Source organism: Electrophorus electricus, chromosome 7 (assembly GCF_013358815.1).
Source record: "Electrophorus electricus isolate fEleEle1 chromosome 7, fEleEle1.pri, whole genome shotgun sequence".
NCBI classification, from domain to species: domain Eukaryota; kingdom Metazoa; phylum Chordata; class Actinopteri; order Gymnotiformes; family Gymnotidae; genus Electrophorus; species Electrophorus electricus.
In genome coordinates, this window is record NC_049541.1 from 14,281,348 (window position 1) to 14,300,799 (window position 19,452).

General features: G+C 38.6%; 2 protein-coding genes across 5 annotated transcripts in view; both read right to left on the bottom strand.

The window, feature by feature from the left end:
- The window catches only part of ahcyl2b (adenosylhomocysteinase like 2b), a 28,248-nt gene extending 14,894 nt beyond the window's left edge, over positions 1-13,354 (bottom strand). Inside the window, exon 1 of one of the 2 annotated variants that reach the window (XM_027015840.2) lies at positions 12,960-13,354. In XM_027015840.2, coding sequence (XP_026871641.1) covers positions 12,960-13,277 — 318 coding nt within the window. In that variant the 5' untranslated portion in view covers positions 13,278-13,354. The remainder of the gene's footprint in view (positions 1-12,959) is intronic. The other variant, XM_027015841.2, reaches the window with a different exon arrangement.
- Positions 13,355-14,082: 728 nt separating this feature from the next.
- On the bottom strand, positions 14,083-19,280 carry tmem209 (transmembrane protein 209). Of its 3 annotated transcripts, XM_027015843.2 has the most exons (15): positions 19,152-19,280; positions 18,514-18,671; positions 18,378-18,436; positions 18,154-18,285; positions 17,843-18,069; positions 17,526-17,718; positions 17,246-17,421; positions 17,012-17,083; positions 16,578-16,674; positions 16,362-16,487; positions 16,055-16,152; positions 15,720-15,834; positions 15,527-15,624; positions 15,365-15,438; positions 14,083-15,209 (listed from the first exon to the last, which is right to left on the bottom strand). In XM_027015843.2, exons 2-15 carry the CDS (start codon positions 18,648-18,650, stop codon positions 15,155-15,157), a joined length of 1,659 nt encoding a protein of 552 aa, XP_026871644.2. In that variant the 5' UTR covers positions 18,651-18,671; positions 19,152-19,280; the 3' UTR covers positions 14,083-15,154. The 3 variants fall into 3 exon arrangements, with proteins under 3 accessions (XP_026871644.2, XP_026871646.2, XP_026871645.2); XM_027015845.2 differs by lacking the exons at positions 18,378-18,436; positions 19,152-19,280 and having other exon boundaries at positions 18,514-18,601; XM_027015844.2 differs by lacking the exons at positions 14,083-15,209; positions 15,365-15,438 and having other exon boundaries at positions 15,532-15,624; positions 15,720-15,796; positions 18,514-19,280.
- Positions 19,281-19,452: the final 172 nt, after the last annotated feature.

The following is a 19,452-nucleotide window of genomic DNA, read 5'->3' on the forward strand; positions in this document are numbered from 1 at the left end:
CTGACCTGGACTGTAGAAGGTTATGAGTACCGAACCCCCCTACTGCCATGCTATGGCCAGAGATAACAAACAGTACACATGTTGTGGAAATCTGATGGTAACAAAAAACAAGAGCATGAAATTTGATGGCAACAAATACGCACATGCAAACATGCACATCCACCCGCTCACTTGCCACCTGAAGAATGTTTCCTCCACAGTAATTAATCTCAAAGTAAAGAAAGCAAAAGGAAAGAAAGAAAAAAGGAGGAGAACATTTTTCTCATTTATTTAGTTCCATTAATCCTCAGTGGGGATGTACTACTAGTTATTGATCCTATAGGGACATTTTCTGTATAACCGAGTTGCCCCTGTAGCTGTATTCGAGCTGTATTCGTAGAAGACAGAACTTGGCACTTCCCCTGCCAATGTACTGGAGTGCTTGATGTAACCATCCAGCCAGCAGCTTGAGAACACTGCAAGTAGTTTCTCATGATTTGATCAAGGGGCTTACGCTAGAACGTTCACTGTCTCAGAACAGAGGGGAAGAGGGGGATGAATAACTTGGAGTTTGGATAAAAAGATGAGGTATCAAAAAGTATCATCAAATGTGCATTTAGAATAATTTGGACAGAAAATTCTACATTTGTCCAAATAGATATACTCCAAGAAAACAAGTTGCTCCCTCTGCAATACAGGTGAATATAAAGACCCACACACAGACCCACAGAAATCTCATCTTAATTACATTCTGTTGGCCGCCAACTGTGAAAATGCCCATAGTCTTTCCCCGTGGCTTCCAACAAACGTCTTTCCGTACCTGTGCAGAACTGCGCAGACACTTGCACCAAGCGACTATTAAAGTAATTATTGCATCTACAGTGAGAAGAGAGAGAACTTGGTGGAGGTGCTTGGGGAACCTTTGTAATATGACACCAGGTGGAAGATATGTTGTGCCACCATGACTAAAGAGATGAAGTGCAGTGAAAGACCTTGGTGGAGTCCATCCATTCTTCTAATCACCACTGAACATTTAACCTGAGACAGGAAAACAGACACACAAATGTTTCGGACAATAGCGTTCACATAAAATGACACGCAAAGCCCATAATGATAACTGGATGGAATAATACATTCCACAAAGGGGTTTTTTTTGTAAGCACAAGATGGCTTTAAAGCACTACAGAAACATCCGGACAGCTAATACACATTTTTCTTTTTTAAAAAGAAACCTCACCCATTTAGAGACCTTACAAATTGGACTAGAAGGAAAACTAAAAGGCACTTTTGTGGACAAAAGTATATGTGTTTCAAAAACGTGAAACATTCATTAACATGAATTCTGAAAAGAGGAAAGGCTGAGTATTTGTCTTTTCAGTTGTTTGATATGCACCAAGAAGACACTTTCAAGTCCTTCCCTCAAGTACAATGAAAGTAGGTTTAGTCAAAAAGCTTGCCCTTTCCAACAATGAACGCATTCAAGCAGTGAACTAGCGTTGAACTTTGATGCTGTTTTTACAGTGGAAAGACAGAGGTGAAATCTTGCGATGAGTCCACGCCAATGCCCACAGTGGTCATAAACAGAGGGCAGTCCAAAGATCCACAGTGGAAACTCAAGTAAGAACATGCAAGAGGACTCTGGGAGGGGGAGCAAAAGGGATTACTGTTTAATAAATTCCTGGTATTTTGTGCTTACGTGTCCACGCTTAACTGTAGGGTGGACATTGCCACACAAGACCATTAAAAAAAAAAATTTAAAAAAAAACATTAAAAAGGGAGTCATCTGATACGATTCCCAGCCATTATTTAAACAAGCTCTCTTTCCTTTTGCCTAGAGGAGCCTCTGGATGCTGAGCTTCAGTTGTGCAAAAAGGCAGAAATGTCAATAGTGGACATCATATTGTACTGCTCCAGGCCCTCCTGCTATATTTCAGAACCACAGCAATAAGGTGAGCAGAGAGAACATGCCTACACAGAAATAGTGTAGGCATAGCGTACTAAAAGCTGCTGAAACTCAGGTACACAAATGGGTTACAAAGTGACAACGGATGTGTCTGAAAGAGAAAATGAGGTTGCATACTTCAAAGTACAGATCAAATGAATGATTCATCCCACTGTTATTTCATGCTCAGTGGTACAGGACAAAGGGGATCCTTTGAACACAGCCAAGCGACTGCTTCAATTCCAACCTGGAGTGCACTTCAACCACAGCAAACCCACTCCTGTGAGCCCGTTCTGAAAATTTTCTTCAGCAACTCACAGTGCACCAAGAGGCAATCATTGTCTTGAGGCTGGGTGATAAAAGCTTCTATTTATGTGCCAGATGGCGTTCCTCTGAGGCTCTGAGTAAGCACTGAACAGCAAGAGTGTGATGTTCCTTCCAGGACCAGGGCCTGCACGGGCACTGAGCATTTCGTCGTGTGGCGCAGGCTACATCTGAAGAGACGGGGAAGCGGCATCGCGCTAAACGTTAGTGTTCTCCACTGAAAAAAGCCCTGCTGGGGCCGTGCAGGATCCACAAGTCTGGGGGAGATCATTCATGAAGCTGCCAGCGGCGAAGAAACATGTTTGTGGTGCATTTCCCAACTGACAAGGGTGAACAAGAAGCAGAATGGTCACTGAGGAGATGAAAAATAAGACACTCTAAAAGGCCTCATTCACACCAAGTGAATTAGTTTCGGTTTTCCTTCCCACTGAGGCCATATTCCAGGCAAACCTCATAATGTAGAACATGGGCTGAGCAAAACACACAGGGTGAACTCAGCACAAAGCAAAAACTGCATTCCACAAACTGACCCCGGACCTGCTGCCAGGACTAAATTGCCAGCAAAGTGCTGTCCTCTCCTAGTGGCACAACAGATCTAATATCTAACAATATTTTGGTTTCTTCTTTTTAATGTGGGAAGAAAGGGGTCACATTCATCTCAAAAGTGTCAAAGGAGGCCCGAATCCATCCACGTATACGATAGCATTTTACATATGGATTCGCAAACTTGAGAAGTGAGATATTTAAGAGTAAAAGCCTAAATTATCTCACAGCCCTGAGTCATACTGCTGCAGCAACAACATAGCAGACACAGTTTTGGTAACAACAGTGATTGCAACATTTCCCTGATAAACAGTACATAATTATTTGTTATACAGAGTTGTGTTGGTTTATACATGAAGCAGTTTTCCTCAGGATTTATGTAGGCTATATACCAGTGCTTCTGCCTCTCCTTGTGATTATTAATCATACTGACATCACGATTTATTAAACATAGTGGATCAAACCAGTCCACCCTTAACTGACACTATTGTTACAATAGACCAGAGTCTCTTAGGAGATTGAGCAAACATTTGATCATCAGCCAAACTGGTGGTCTTCCTCCGACATCCATGCTTACAGCTGTGACTGAATGAAGCTATTCTGTATGTACATTTTGTTAATAACAAGGTTTGTGTACATTATCTATCTAATGGGCTTTTTGTATCCGTTTACATTAATTTTGTAAATACGCAATGAGCCTAACTGGCTTGTCTGACAGAGTAAATAATTAAATTGGTATCACTAATGTTAGGCTCATTTCAAGCCCTTATATACTACACTTGTATGGTTCACTTTTATACTTGTGCACACTGAATATCTGCCAAATCACAACATCTATCTTTATGTTCAAAAGGGTCTATATCAGGGCCTCTCCACCTGCTAATTTTGGCTTTTAAAACATGCTGTTAGACTTTCAGGAATGACCAATATGCCAGACCAACCATGTTCATCTGTGAAGAGGACAAGCAGAACCAAAGGAGGGAGACGAAGCGAAGATCTTGTTATTCCAGTCTGGAAATGATCTCGTATTCATAAGAAAAGTCTAGTCTTGAAGAGGACTTCTCTTTGTAGCCTAATGTAGAAGCAGAGCACTATAGAACATTAGCCCATATGATTGCAGCAAATCAGATTATGGACAGACAAAAAAGCCACACACACACACACACACACACCTTATATAATATATATATATATATATATATATATATATATATATATATAAAATATTGTGGTTGGCTATACAATACTTTTATTCTGGCAATTATTGCGATAATGATCACTTCTGTCCAATCTTCTAAATTCTTTAGTGTAAATAAGAAACAATTACAGAACCTTTTGGAGCATAATTTCATTAAGAAGGGGGCCTAGATTTAAAATATTGCTGAAAGACTTTTCATGCAGGATTTGGCACATCTAGCCAATGAAGTGTCCTCCCTCAGTGAGCCTGGCAGAAGTAAATAGGGTATAATTAGCAGCAAAAGAAAGAGAGAGAAACATCTTACAGTTGATGTTCAGGGAGGCTCCATCTCTAATAGGCACCAACACAACTACAGGGCATGAGTAACTGAGCCAAAAGATAGTCCTCCAACTGAGATGTATGGAAAATGAAGCTCCACTATTATAATTTACCTACACAAACAAGTGCCCTTGCAAAGAAAATAACTAAAGGAGGTTAGGAGTTTCAGCGGTCAGGAGCTTCCGTTACTAAATAAACACTCCTCCTAATATGAAACACCAATTTATCTGAGACAGAGAACACCAAATGCCAGGAGGCTTAACGTTTCTTGGGGGTGAAGTCCACACCTGTGTCAGTGAGGATAGACAGGTCCAGACAAAATGCATGGCAAGCCTGTACCAAAAATTTGTCTTATTCATACTCTACAACACTCACTTATCCACACACTACCATACTACTTGACTCTCCTATCTGAGCATGGGTGTATGCTGGTACATGCATAGTAACATCTTCGAGCAAACTGATATAATCCCAAGCCTCTTCAGTAATGCCATGTTCTGAATCTCTACTGTAAACCACGAACAAAAAGTAACATTAACCATGTCTGCTCTTTGAAGGATTCACAAAAGAACCAGATAGTGCAGATGTTGCCATTAAAGGAGCTCAAATAAAAGTAGCTGCCCTTCTATCATCTGCAGTTCAAAATTACTGCCCCCACTCCAAAGATGGGAAAGTTTTGGCTATGGTTAAATTGCATATTTGTGTGGAAATAACATCTGAAAATAACATCTTCTTTCACCCAGCACCATCATTAAGTTAAACACACTGGACTGTAAAAGTCATTTTAGACTTATGTGAGTTTATGTGGGAATGACCCATCTGAAGCCCTCTAGTCTCATGTCTCTAATAGCTGTCTAAGTCACCTCAAATAAACAAAGTTACCATAAAATATAAGTAGCACAATGTTTATAGCATCTTAAGGCTCCTGTAAGCCACGATCCCAAACAGGCAAGATGGTGGCACTGATATATTGTGCATATTCAAGTTCGGTTTATTCGTCACATACATAGTCATACACAGTATAACTCGCAGTGAAATGGTGGAGAGTGCTCTGTCCAAACTGAGGAAAAGAAAACAGGGGTGCATAGAGAAATATAGATATTCTCTATATGTGAAATATATATATATGCAAGATAAATATATATATTTTATGCATGTACAAAATATATTAATAATATATGTACAATATATGATATTGTTCTGATTAGCGTAACTTGACACACAATATGCATACATTGAAGAGTTTTACTGTTTTATTATAGCTGAAAAGGCAAATGTCACACAGAAACAACACTACCCTGTCTTCTACATCAATTACCAATGCAATGGCACCACTGACAACACCACCCCCTAAAAAAACCTTATACTTGTGAAAAAAATACAAATAGTCCAACTGTGAGGACAAAAACACTGGTCAGCTGGACACAATAAGACAACCGAAAGTGCATAGTTATGTAATACCCCAAAGTACAAAATGCTGAAGTGCAATTAAGTCATAAAAAGAACAGGATATGAGAGGGAAAGAAAGAAAGAAAGAAAGAAAGAAAGAAAGAAAGAAAGAAAGAAAGAAAGAAAGAAAGAAAGAAAGAAAGAAAGAAAGAAAGAAAGAAAGAAAGAAAGAAAGAAAGAAAGAAAGAAAGAAAGAAAGAAAGAAAGAAAGAAAGAAAGAAAGAAAGAAAGAAAGAAAGAAAGAAAGAAAGAAAGAAAGAAAGAAAGAAAGAAAGAAAGAAAGAAAGAAAGAAAGAAAGAAAGAAAGAAAGAAAGAAAGAAAGAAAGAAAGAAAGAAAGAAAGAAAGAAAGAAAGAAAGAAAGAAAGAAAGAAAAAGAAAAAAAAGACTTGGCAGTAGCACACTAAATCTAAATTATTCCACAAGAAGGACAAAAGCTTTGATGTTTGCTTGCTTATACATGTCCTAGTCTACACAAAACAGTTAATGAGCCAATCAGGAAGCTGAAAAGAGGTGATCACTGCCTTCTGACATACAAATGCCAAGTTGTGTGTTCTGTGGGGGGAAAAAAATGCAAATGATAATGTCTCCATGGTCTTTCTATGGCCCATCAATGGACCATCAGAGCACACTACCAAGGCCACAGAGTCAAACTTAAATGTCGAAGAGCAAACAAATATACACATTTATGTGTGTGTGTGTGTGTGGTGTTTGGAGGAGGCATCAAGTACTGTGGAGATGGATGTACATTAAAATGCATAACCAGATCAAATGCCTTATATAGTGATATAAAACAGGTCCACCATTAACAGTATGTGCACCTGAGACAAAAAAGCAAAAAGGTAAATAAATTGTTGTCCACTAAATGTTATTTCTGAAACTAAGCCATTTTGTGGAAACGATCAAAATTACACTTCTTTGTGCATCCTATCAGCAGAGTGAAATGGGAGTATAGAACTCTATATTCTAATAAACTAATGCAATATCACCCATAAATGCAATAAAAGTTTGCAATTCAGTAAAAAATGAAATAAAACTCAATAATTTGCCTAAAAGTAATAAATATCGAAACTGCTATTGTATTATCATTTTTACCAATACCATATAACATTATTGGGAATTTATTATATTGGTTACACTATTTTAAATGGTCTTTTTAGATTAAAACATTTAATACACAATAGACACAATAAACATCTCAATGATGTAGCAGTAAAGAGGATTCTGAATATATTCAGATTATCCACATATTTGTAATTAGTGTAAATGTGTCGATAATTTGCAGAATTCAGTTGTTTTTCATTTTATTTGAAGTGCCTAAATTGATATCTGTAGATGTTAACCTGAGAAGTCACTGAACATGTAACAGATAATACATACCCTCACAACATACTCAACATGTTATAGACATGCTGTTAACATTCTTTAGCTGGATTAGGTTTTGGCAGGGGTAGCAGGTATACATGGGCTAGTGGGGCTAAGCCATCCCTGTCTTCCACCTAATAAAAACATCAGAATTATTCATATTTTTTGCCATCCACATCATCTTTCTTGCTGTTAATAAATATTTTGAACTTCTATGGAGCCAAGAATACTATCACCACCTAAAGGTCATAAGAAAAATACAATCTTGCTAAGATGGGCTGATTTGATCTAGCCTCAAGCTGCAATTGTGTTTAGACGTATTACACACAATGAAATCCCCCATCGATCAGATATACATTTGGACTCATTTTTTAAGCCTATGATGTCTAGGTACACCTTCCTTCCATCTGCATTCAGTACTATTTGAAAACAGGCAGGCTACAAAATGTAAATCTCTGACTATAAACATGTAGAAGTTAAAGAAAATACATGGAGGACCACAGCACATCAGTGAGCATCTTTGTAACACATGGCCATGATTTAAAGCTTTTTTATTTCCTATGTGTCACCTGGTCTTTTCACAACCAGGAAGAATGGAATACTTATTATCTTGGTAGCTTCCACTGCATAATGAAAAGTCTGCATGTTTATATTTTTGTCTGTTTTGTTTAGTTGTTGTTAAAAACATGGCAAAATCTAAACAATGATGAAAAATGTAACATTTACAAAATACATAGTATCTGATGTGAACGTTCCATTGTTAAAAATGACACCTGTTTTTTACAAAAAGGTCTACAGGCCTTTATTCTAACATTTATGTAGGCTATCAAAGGATTAGTTTTAGGATTAGGGCCAGGGTTAAGAACAGGTTTTGGGTTGAGATTAAGGTTAGGGTAAAAATTACAGCCAGGGTTAAGGTTAATGAGAATTAAGATGAGTCTTCTTAAAGGGGACCTATTATGCTTTTCTGGTTTCTCCCTTTCTTTTAGCGTGCTTTAAAGATTTTTGTGCATGTCAACCATCTATGAAGAATTAAAGCCCAAAGCACACACCAAAGTGCTGTCTCCAACTTTTCTTACACCTTGTTGAAATTTCAGCCATTTTCTTTGTTACAAGATGATGCAATCTCAAAATTTTCCACACTGTCTGTCTAACAGCTCATAGCTAAGATGATAGCCAAGTTTGTAATGCCCCTGGCATTTTTGCACACACACACACACACACACACACACACACATTATATATATATAAAAATAAAAATCTAAATTCTGCCTGGTTGCTCAGAACTGCATGTCCTTTCGTGGGACCACAAACAGCATGGAAACCACTGGACAATGTAATAATTTCTGACATTTCAACACACTGCCCATCAGGATATTCACTTCAGTGTATTCAGATGCTTCACTTAAATGTTGTGGACATGTTTCTGCATTTCCTTTTACTGGTTCTTGCTTTGCCTGTATTGCTCTGATCACTGATATTTAGAATTGTTCCCCTTCTGAGGAAGAATCGTCTCCAACTGCATACAAATGCTCCTCTGACTCATTCATGAGAGTGGTGTTACAGATACACTAAAAATAAATTGTTAACAAAATATAAAGACTATATTAAATGATGAAAATGGAACATTCCCAATAATGTAATAAAGGTATTACAAGTGATCAAACTGAGAATGTAAGAAATTCTCAGTGTTGTAATACAGTAATACATTATTGGTAAAACTGGTATTACGTTAATGATCAAAACATTGTATTAACTTGGTTAATAATGTAATAAACCCTAATGTGGACACATTATTACATTTCTCGGTGCCATTACATTATTGGAAAATTATTATAATCTTGGGTTCTGCAGGAGGAGAAGGAGTTATGATATACATACACTCATGTTTAATCGAGACACTGTTTTAGGGATTTGTTTTTTAAACACAAAGATGAAAATCAAACAAATCATGGCCTTGGAGTCATACAGAGCCTAAAGCTGTGTGTGTGTGTAATATTATATATATATATATATATATATATATATATATATATATATATATATATATATATATATATATATATAAATTCAAATGTATTCTAACATCCTAAACTGAAGCTGCTAAATCTTCACCTTCAGTCTGATGCATCAGGATTCATTGATGCATTTTATACCTCTAGTTACCAATGACTAATATGAGTAATATGCATCCACTTAAGGACTAAATCAAAGAACATTTTAAATAGCAGTAAACTTGCCATGAAGAGGCTGCATCCCTGTTGAAGGTGAAGAATGAGCCATGGATCATACAGCTGTAGACAACATCTCAATGGAACATCAAATTCCAGAATGATTCAAAATGTGTCAATTCCATACCCACATATTCTTCCAAAGGGTTACACTCAGAGAAAGCAGGCAGAAAACAAGAAATTTAAGCATCACAGACCTAACTAAAAGTCGAAAGACGAGACAACACATTGCTGATATGTAGGCAGTGTCACCATACCCAAAGTCAAAAATGGTGGTGTTGGGGCACTGACACACTGTGACCCATGTTCTTATTACATCCGCCTGCAATAATTCTCCCAGCAAACCCAAGTACAAGCACAGAAGCACTGCGGCCTAGCTGCTCTGTGGTGGCGGTGTTCAGTTGGAGATCAACCACAGACTACACACTTGAGCACTGGAATCAGTCAAGACAAATGATCATGAACAGATGACCAGAGCACAGCTTCAGAACTGTCCAATGACAAAACATGACATCTGTTTGTTTTTATTAAATCCATAGCAATAAATCAAATAATACTTAAAAAATCATAAACAAGACGATTCAGTTAACAAAAATGGAAAAAACATTGACTCTACTTGTTTATACATATTTTATAAAAGTATGCTTTCTTATTCATGAATATTTTCTTTTGATGCTTTCATTGTAGTTTACTGAAACTATTAAACTTGGCCCCCATCACTGACTGATTGGGCTCTCTTCCCTTTACTTTCGTAATGCTACGATCAGTATTGTAGAAAAGCAAATTTAACCAAAGAGCAGCTGGAAGGTTAGTCATAATGAGGGGGCAGCAGGAGTTTGGAGAACTCTGCCCTTATCTTGCTCTTCTCATACTTCCAGGCTCTGGCTGTATTAAGTCTGTCAGTTCAGTGAATTTATGTGCACTCCACCCCCTTCAGAGCTGCAACCACTATTCTTTTCTTGACCATTTACACGATTAATAAACACTGGATCATGTGAACAGGCACCACTCCATGCTTCATCCAAGCCTGTGTAGCTCAGGTTGTGCATGTGCTCTTGGTTATGAGGTTTCAAGTATTTACTCCACGATGTGTGACATAAATGCAATAATTCTAAAGTTGAAGGGAAACAGATCTAGAGGATATGGGATACACATTTCCTTCTCTCTTTCTATTCATGCATTCTTAATTTACCAAACTTTCCACCGTGGTGACAAATATACTTCCTGTAACACAGCCCTCTTCAGAAAAAAAGTGAAGGCATCTCAGGCAAAATCACTGATTATATTAAACTGGTTATACTAACAAGATTGTCAGCAGGCTTTTCTGGGCAACCTAAATAGACCAACTATCAAAGTCCAGATTACTGAGGAAAAAATGAAGGCTGCACTGGTTACAGATATGAAAGGCATCATCTAGCACAGTGCACTCTAGATGATGAGAATGCATTTTAAGAGGATTTTTGGGATTTTGCCAACACATTTTCAGAAAATCCAGCAATCAGAGATAACAGCATACCCTCACACTAACATGAATGTCTAGCAATGCCATGAACCTGCCATGAAGGCTAAACCTGTTCAGTTCTGGTATGTGATATGTCTGAAGAGCACACCTGAGCCCAGTTATAAAAACTATCGGCTATGTTTCATCCAGCTGGAAAAATGGCAACATGTTCTTGGCTCAAGTAAGTGAATACATTTTGAGCTACACATCAAGTAATAAAGATAAGCAGACTACTTTCACTTGCAGCTTGATCCTGTCAATGTGCATGATTTTGAAGAAATTAACCTTGATTAATTACTACCTATAAAACTTTGCTTACTGCTTACGAGGGTTAACATTATTCAAACATATCCTTGAACTGCTTACATCTCATCAAGACACAAAAATTAACATTTTCTAGCCCAAGAAAATCCACTCCTCATAGTGTAGCATATGCCATGTCTCTCCAATAAATATTCCTTTCAGAGACTGCCTCAAGTCTTAGTCTGCAAAAGCTTATGAGTGGGAGCAATCAAAATTCACCTTTTTACTTATTTGCGGTCCCATGAATGGTTTCTGCATCACATACAAGAACAGTATGTGACCCTGGCAGAACAGTTTGAAAGTAAAATACTACTGCTGTTGTGACTCCAAACACATCACATTCCCAGCAGACAAGTAAACAGATGAAAAAATGATTTAATTGGCTCCTTTAAGCTTATGGGCAAGAGAGAGAAAAGTGACAAGTGTGGCTGTGTTGGAGCTTAAGTTAGATTCTGTTGTGCTTTATGGAAGGACGATGGTCACAGGCTAGACATGACTCAGCTTCACTAACGTTAGCACAAAATGGTGGGGCATAAACAGGGCCATTGTTTTTATGAGCAAGAAAAAAATATATATTTACATTTTTAAAACTTAACATATTTACAGTGCTTTGTAAAACACCATTTCCTTCAAAGAAATGTGAGAAGTTAATGCTTTGAAACCTGGAGTGAATAAAATCATAAGGTGTATTATGATGGAAAGTTTAGGATTTGTTAACTTTCTCGCGCAATTACGGTGAATTTATATGTACCTGGGGTCACCAATAACGATGTGGATGACCTTGCTATAAAAGTGTAAGCCGATGCTGAAGAGACCCCCACAGGAAGCCATGAAATGGTCGCTAGGAATACAAGCCCACATACCAGTAGACCACTACCGGGGGCTCTGATCTTAGCTGTTGAAGGCTAAGTAGAATCACAAGCAAATTTTACATATATAAGATCCGAACGTATATTATGTCATGCCCGTAAAGGAGGCTTGATATATACACATATAATGCACACGTTAAAAACGTTAGCTCTATGTATCCAACTTGCACCGACATACACTGACGGAATGACGTAAACAAATGACAATCATGTGAAAACTTGCTACAGTTGTATTATGGCTATGCAGCTCTTGGTTTAGTAACCTAAACTTTCTCACCTACTTTAAGGTCTATCATAAGTCGGTTAGCTAGGATGACTAGCTAACTTACTAGTCGTTTCTTTAAAAAAAAATTCAGTTATTGTGAAAGTTAAATTAATTACATTATCACCAACTGTTAGCTTTTGACAAATACCGTATGTAGACCACAGACAAATGTCTACCAAGTGGAACAAAACTATGGCATCCTAATAAACTTGCAGTTACTTTCATGTAGAAGTGTTCAATGTAGACACCACATGGAGCGCCACGACAGCGCACTGCGGACTAGCTAGCTATAAGGTTAGAGAACCCAGCTAAACAGCCAAGATAGAAAATGGACACTGCCAGCATTATATTGCGAAATCAGGTCGTGCACACACACAACGAAAGAAGCCATGTCGTTTTAACATCAGTGGACATGCTGTTCGTTAAGACTGTAGCTGGCCGATACAATTAAACTAGCTAATCTTGGCTAGCCAGCTAGCTGCCTAGTAACGTAGTTAGGTAGCTAGCTGGTAAGGCTTGCGAGCTAAGCTATGCTATCTGAGGAGATTTCAACCCTGGTCACACAATGACATGCTAGCCGCTACCTAGCTAAGCCCAAGACTGTTTAGAGTCGACTAGAACAACCCATTTGTATTTCTATAGAAAATCTCTGAATATAAACCCGTGACTCTACCTTTTTCATTCTTGGAGCCTCTGCAACCGTGCCATCGCGATTAACAAATGCTTCGCCGCCGTTTTGTTGTGGATCTGGCCGCTTCATCGCGGATGCTTGAGGCATCTTCATTGGATTCGGCGTCGAGGTTACCGGACTCGGATCCCCCTTCACAGTGGCCTGCGATGTCGGAGACGGTGCCGAAGCATTACATTCGCTGTTTAACAAACCCTTTTCGTCTGCTTTAGGTGTCACTGGTGAAACAGCAGACAATTCTTTATTGGGGACATCTTTTAATTCGACCTCGGCCATTTTCGCTGCCATAAGCTGAACTGACATCGCTGCAATCCAGTGCTTTTTCCTATACGAACGAAGAGAGCGCGACACAAACGGCTTCTCGAGGTTAAATAACCGCAATTGATTGTGGGAGGTGTAGTCTACGGAGTGTAAACTCGTAGGGAAAATCTCAAGCAAAATCTTTTTTTTTTTGTTACGATTTGGATACACGAGTGCATTTGCACTGAAAAAGCTTGTTCAAAAATAAATCTAACTCAGGAGCTAGTATGTGTTCACTGTTCACAAATGTGTAATGCCTTTTTCTGGAGCGCTATAAATGTTAAGGCGCCCAATGGAATCAGTTTCTCAATACACACATTAAGTTGTCGTATGGCTTCTGAACTGGGTTATATCAAAAAATGCAGAGATCTTGAAATGCAATCTAAAATTCAGTGCTCTAAAATAACACATTATTCCAAAAATCTCAAGTTATTGAATGAACCTAAAAGTGAATATAATTTTCAAGTAGTTTTGTAAGTCACATCACAACAAAGTAAATTCTTATTTAACTATATACAAAGATCAAATGTCTATGGAAATACAAGATTTAAAGATACACAATAATTGTGTAAATATTTTAAATACATAGCTAATGGCCATGGCTTGAAACACAATTTTTAAGAATCCTTATGATATGCACAAAACAACATCAGTAGTACCAGAAATAGTAATACTATTTTAAGTACCCCGTTTGCATGCAATACTGACATCATGTGGTAAAATAATTATAATTATAATCCTTTATAAAGACTCATACAAAACATACCAGCAGAAAGATCAAGTAAATATTTCAACAATGAAAAAGGAATAATGTCTGAACAGGTTTGTTTCATTTATTGCATCTACTTGTTATATTAAATCTACTTGTTATATTAAATTCTTCTCCAGAAAAGAACTTAATATAATACAACAAATAAGCAATTTGGCAGATGATATCCCAGAAGCCCTGTGAGTGTTGACACAAGTCCATTGCTGAAGTGGACAGCATGTAGCAGCTTACCAAATCATGATCAGGCAGCTAAAAGAGCCTTGACAAACAAAGAAACTGTCATGACTAATATAGAAGTCCAGTCCTGGTACAGACCCACTTTAACAGACACCAAAAAAAAAAAAAAAAAAAAGTATAATTTGCTTGAGTTACAATCTGGATATGTACATAAGACTCTTCAGCATGAATGTGGTAACCCTGACAACCAATTAAAATTTAAGGGAAATTTTCAGCTATTTAGTTCTCAGCTACTTAATGGTCTCATCTCTGAGGCTGAAAATTCTCAGCTCAAGGATATTAGTCATATTACTAAATACATAAAGAACTTAACGGTAGAGGATGTACCCAGCAACAAGCAGGAGTAGTCAGGTTTGCAGAACTTTCAAAATAAATAAATGCTTTACAATTGATATATGACGATAACATTCACAAAATAAGGAAAACAAAAACAAACATTTGAACATTGGGGAAAATGCTTCTTCATGGCTTGGTACCTACAGCACACAACTAGCCAACACTCTAAAAAACAGTTTAACATTTATTACAAAAGAAAAAAAAAAAATCAACTGCATATTATGTACAAAGCAATTTTCTGCTCTTCTGACTCATTCTAAGTATAAAGCTGTTAACATTTTTCTGTTTAAAATGGATTCTTATAGCACTTAAAATAATTCAGTGCCTCATGCTAGGCTACAGAAAATGTTTCTGGATCTTAACTATAGCCTAGGACCTGTGCACAATTCTCTGAACCTTCTGAAGCGTGTAACATCACTGTAAATTCTACCAGTAAAAATAAAAAAAGTCACCAAATCACAGACTTTGCCACATTTTGGTATTTGAGCAAGCATTTCAGAATGTGTTACATTTATGTAATTAAAATACGGTTACAACGTTAATCACCAAATATCCAAAGAACGTTCACTCCCGATAGCCCCAGATTGACTCTCCTATAGCAAAAAATAAAATAATTTAAGATTCATGGGTTTTCTTAGTAATCTTGTAAATCAAGATACACATTTAGCTTAGTATTTCAAGTTTGGCATGGAGACAACTACTCAAGATGGATTACTGACTTTTTAGAGGAACATTTGGCAGGACTTACCCTAGCATGCCAGACTCCTTGGTTTTAATGATGAAAAGGAACATAAGGACTGTGTGGAACAGGTTGTTTCTGCCCTGTGAACAGTGTCATGCCAAATTAGAGTCACAGGAATAAAGAATTCCTGGCTGTACACAGGGGGAGCTTTGATGAAACACACTGTACCTTAGGCAGGCTGTAGATATGGCCCTGATAGACAAGTTGATAGTGAGGGGGGTTGGTACTGCTTTGGTGGATGCAAAAGAGGTTCTCATTGGAAAGATCTATTTAAAACACACACATACACACGCAGGCATGGGATGAAAGAAAACACTATGATGGAAATAATGGTGTACTGTAACTTTGTTCATAGCATTACCTGGCTTGTGTGGTGTCTGGATAAAATGCTGAGATGTGAATGTTTTCCCATCTGGGTACTTTGGGTGGGGAGGAAGCCTGGAGTCCAGGTAAGTACACAGAATATGCATCAGAATCTACAAAACAAAAATCAAGTCATATACTGCTCTGGTCCACTAAGGAGCACAGAGAAGGGGGTTTCTGCAGAGTAACCCACTAGCAAAACACTACAGACAAACACAAAACATTCTTAGGATTTTATAATTTAATTCCTCCTGCATAATGCATATAGGTTTTGTACAATAAGAGAAAAGTAAAAAGATGATTTTGCATCCTTAACACGAGTGTGAAACTCACAGCCGAGTCAGTTGGCAGGTCTGTGTCCCACTTTCTGTTCTTCAGGTTCCCTCCCCCATTCCAGCGAAAAGAGCTCATGCATCCGCTGTGGGCCAGCTCTGGAGTGGAGCAGCATTAACAAAACACAATAGCACCATACACAACTTGCATCCCCACAGTAAGCTATTTAAATAGTGAAACTACAAACAAAATCTGATAGAAGCACAACACCTTCTCAAACAGGCATTTAAATAAATGGAGACTGGGAACTAGCAAGCCACAAATGCAAATTCCGTTATACAAGGTACCAAGAGTTAAGGATAATCACCCTTAATCCTCTCCACCAGATACTCTTGGTTAGGTGTGATGTCTAGGTACTGCACTATAGCACTGAGGGTGGGGATGACAGATGCTTTGACTACGGCAGCCTGTTTAAGGCTGCTGATGCTGGCCTCTGGAAACACAGGAAGAGATTAGCAGTGCTGCATAGTTCAAGAGAAAGAAAGCAAAAAAACAGTAAAAAGTGCATTGTTGAAAGCATTACCTCCTATCTGGAGCTCTGAGCTGCCCGTTCTCCTGAGTTGGCTATTGATGGAATCCATCTCTTTTACCAGATGCACAAGAATGGTGTCATTTATCCACTGCATGTGAGAGAAGAGCTCCAGTTATTTAATTTGCAACAAAAGGTTCTCCATTCAAAAGAAAAGTAAAAGTTGTCTGTTACTAAATAAAAAGGACATAATTAAAATGTGAACACACTTCTTGCCTTAATTCAGCTTTTCTAAGTCATACTTATATGGAGAAGGACACTGGTATAAAATTTGGAATTTCCTGCCAGTTTTACAAGAAATATGACTCATGGATCATAATATCCTTGCCCACTTGACTGTGTGCTTGTTTTAACACAAAACCTTTTGCATATTGTAAAGGATTGAAAAGAAAGAGACATGCTTGTGAAAATTTGGAAAGCTACCTTACATTTCTTAGTTTGGCAGTCCAGCTGTCAATATTGTCAGTGACCACACGACTAGTTGTAACACGTGCCCAGACCTGAGAAACCAGACCACAACTGTACTACAAACATTGCTGTATACCAGAAGAGCTACACTATATGAATGATTGTAGGCTATGCTATCTTTAAACTAGGCCGGTACACCAGGCTTTGTGTTTTGAAGCTCCATTAAATATATAGCTGACAAAAGCTTGTTGTACCTCCTCAGCAGCTTGTTTGGAGCCCAGCTCAGTTTCATCTTTGTGGGCAGAGGGAGCCTGGGAGCGACAGGCCGGCTGGTACTGGAACTTGCGCAGACTCTGAGCATAGTCCCCCACAGAACGGTTATAGTTCCAGAACGTTGGACTGTGTGACGGAGATGCCGACTCAGGGCTCCCTGAAGAAGAGTCAAACAACACCCTTAATGGCAGCCTCACTTCAGAACTGTTAAGAAAGCTATTTGATAATCACACTAGACTGGATTTTATGGAGGAACTTTACCTAGTTGACTACGGTGGCTCTTCTCCTCCTCGGAGCGAAGGAACTTCTCCAGGGTCTTGAGGTCATCCATGTAGTCTTCCTTGACGCCTGGAGAACTGAAGACTGAAGGGGAGGTGCGGTAGCGTGTTCTCAGGCTGGTGCCCTCCGCCGGACCCAGACTGCTGGGATAGGGTACGGAACTGCAGTTCAACACCTGAAGACATGGGCGTCACTACGTCTTTGGGGGACAAATATCTCTCCACTGGCAATATTTCAGAATAGTAGTTACAGAAGTTGACATGTGCTGCGCGCGCACGCGCATGCGCACGCACACACACCTTTCCAAAGGCCACAGGTGGGGAAAAGGCTGCCCCACTGCCTGGTGAGGATGGTGTGCTCAGAGGTGGGCTGAAGCCAGACACACAGCTGGGGGAGAACTTGGGGGTGGTGCTAGGGGGCCGTGCAGGGCTGAAGCTAAGCACATTCTGACCCTGCAAGGGAGAGGACTGGGAAGGCACTGGAGTCTCCTTCTTTTCAGGTTTCTGGGGTGGCGAGGCTTGAATTCCTGCAGATGCAACATGAAAGGCTCCAGTTTCTGGAGAGGGAAGTCTTAAAATGCTGAATTATTACAAAGGTCAGTTGTAATCACCAGAGTTCCGGAGGCCAAGAAGACGATGTTGTTCTGGGGTAATAGCAATGGTTGAAGGGGCCATGGTGTACTTGAAGTACTTCCAAAAATCAAAGACTGCATTTAGGCTGAACAAAGAGGCCAGTGCCAGTTCTGTCCTCACACACCAAAGAAATCCAAAAATATAAGAAAACCACAGGCCTCTTGTCAAACCTAACAGACAATCAGCGTTACCACATACTTACCAATGTACCAGATTGGCCAGTAAGTTATGTTGTAATATCTACTGAGCAGCTTTCCTGACCTGAAATACATTTTATCGTATTATGAAAGTATAGCGCATTGCATTATCGCTTACATAATATTTGTTAGATCTCTTACATTTCTGTGTAAATCATCCCAGCAAGAGAAACGTTCAGAACTGCCCAGGCAAGGACAACTTGCCGTTCTTGTTCCTCCCTTCTCATCCTCATGGTCTTTTCGATGAGAGAGGACATGCCTTCTTTATTGGGTGTCATGTTAACAATGTATTACGTTGGCTGGGGACATTACAGAACTTCTTTTTAAAAAGAGGATCGTCCACCTCTACGAAGCATTTCGCGTTTAAGGATTAATGTTTAGCAATTAACGTAGCAAAAACAAGCTAGTTAGATAGCTAGCTAACGGTTAACTAGATTCTAGCAATCAACTGACAATTACCGCAGGATCAAACTTCTCTCTAGCTATGCGCCTCAATTCTAACCACAACATAAGTAGATAGCTAAGCTAACTACTCTAGCCTTTGCATGTATACAGAACTTGCTATTTAGATATTATAGCAAGGCAGGAGATAGGGAATATTGTTAGCTAGCTAGCGTTACCTACCTAAGAAAGATATATTCATGTATCAGCACATTGCGTGCTAGTTAGCTAGTTAGCCTAGCTATCATACACTCCTTAGCTTGCAGGACAGTAGCAAGTTATCCTATTTTAACCTTATTTACTTCAATATTAATACAAAACATAAACCAGAGACATACAAATAAGCAGTTCTGCAGACTGATGGACCTCTGAAGTGGCATTAAGAACAGGGCACATATATCTGAACAATCATAAGTTCAAACTTCAAGGCGGCAAAAGGGAGCTGCAAGCATATGTTACCACCGCAGAACAGCGCAAGTCGCCGGAAGCACTTTTTTTTTTTCAAAAGAAAAGTGTCGCCGTTTTTTAGTTTTTCTAATTTATTCAACTAAAGAGCGATGTTGTTCTCTGTAACAGATGGCAAAGCAAATATAACCATATTTCCATCCATCCTCTGGAAAGATTTTTAAAAAAATTTAA

What these genes read in the sequence shown, in the direction of transcription:
- tmem209 (XM_027015843.2), bottom strand. Translation starts at nt 18,650, where the DNA reads ATGACACCCAATAAAGAAGGCATGTCCTCTCTCATCGAAAAGACCATG. An exon ending in GAGCCACCGTAGTCAACTAG is followed by an intron (nt 17,422 to 17,525) that starts GTAAAGTTCCTC and finishes ACTCTTCTTCAG; the next exon opens with GGAGCCCTGAGTCGGCATCT. An exon ending in GGACTGCCAAACTAAGAAAT is followed by an intron (nt 16,675 to 17,011) that starts GTAAGGTAGCTT and finishes TCTCACATGCAG; the next exon opens with TGGATAAATGACACCATTCT.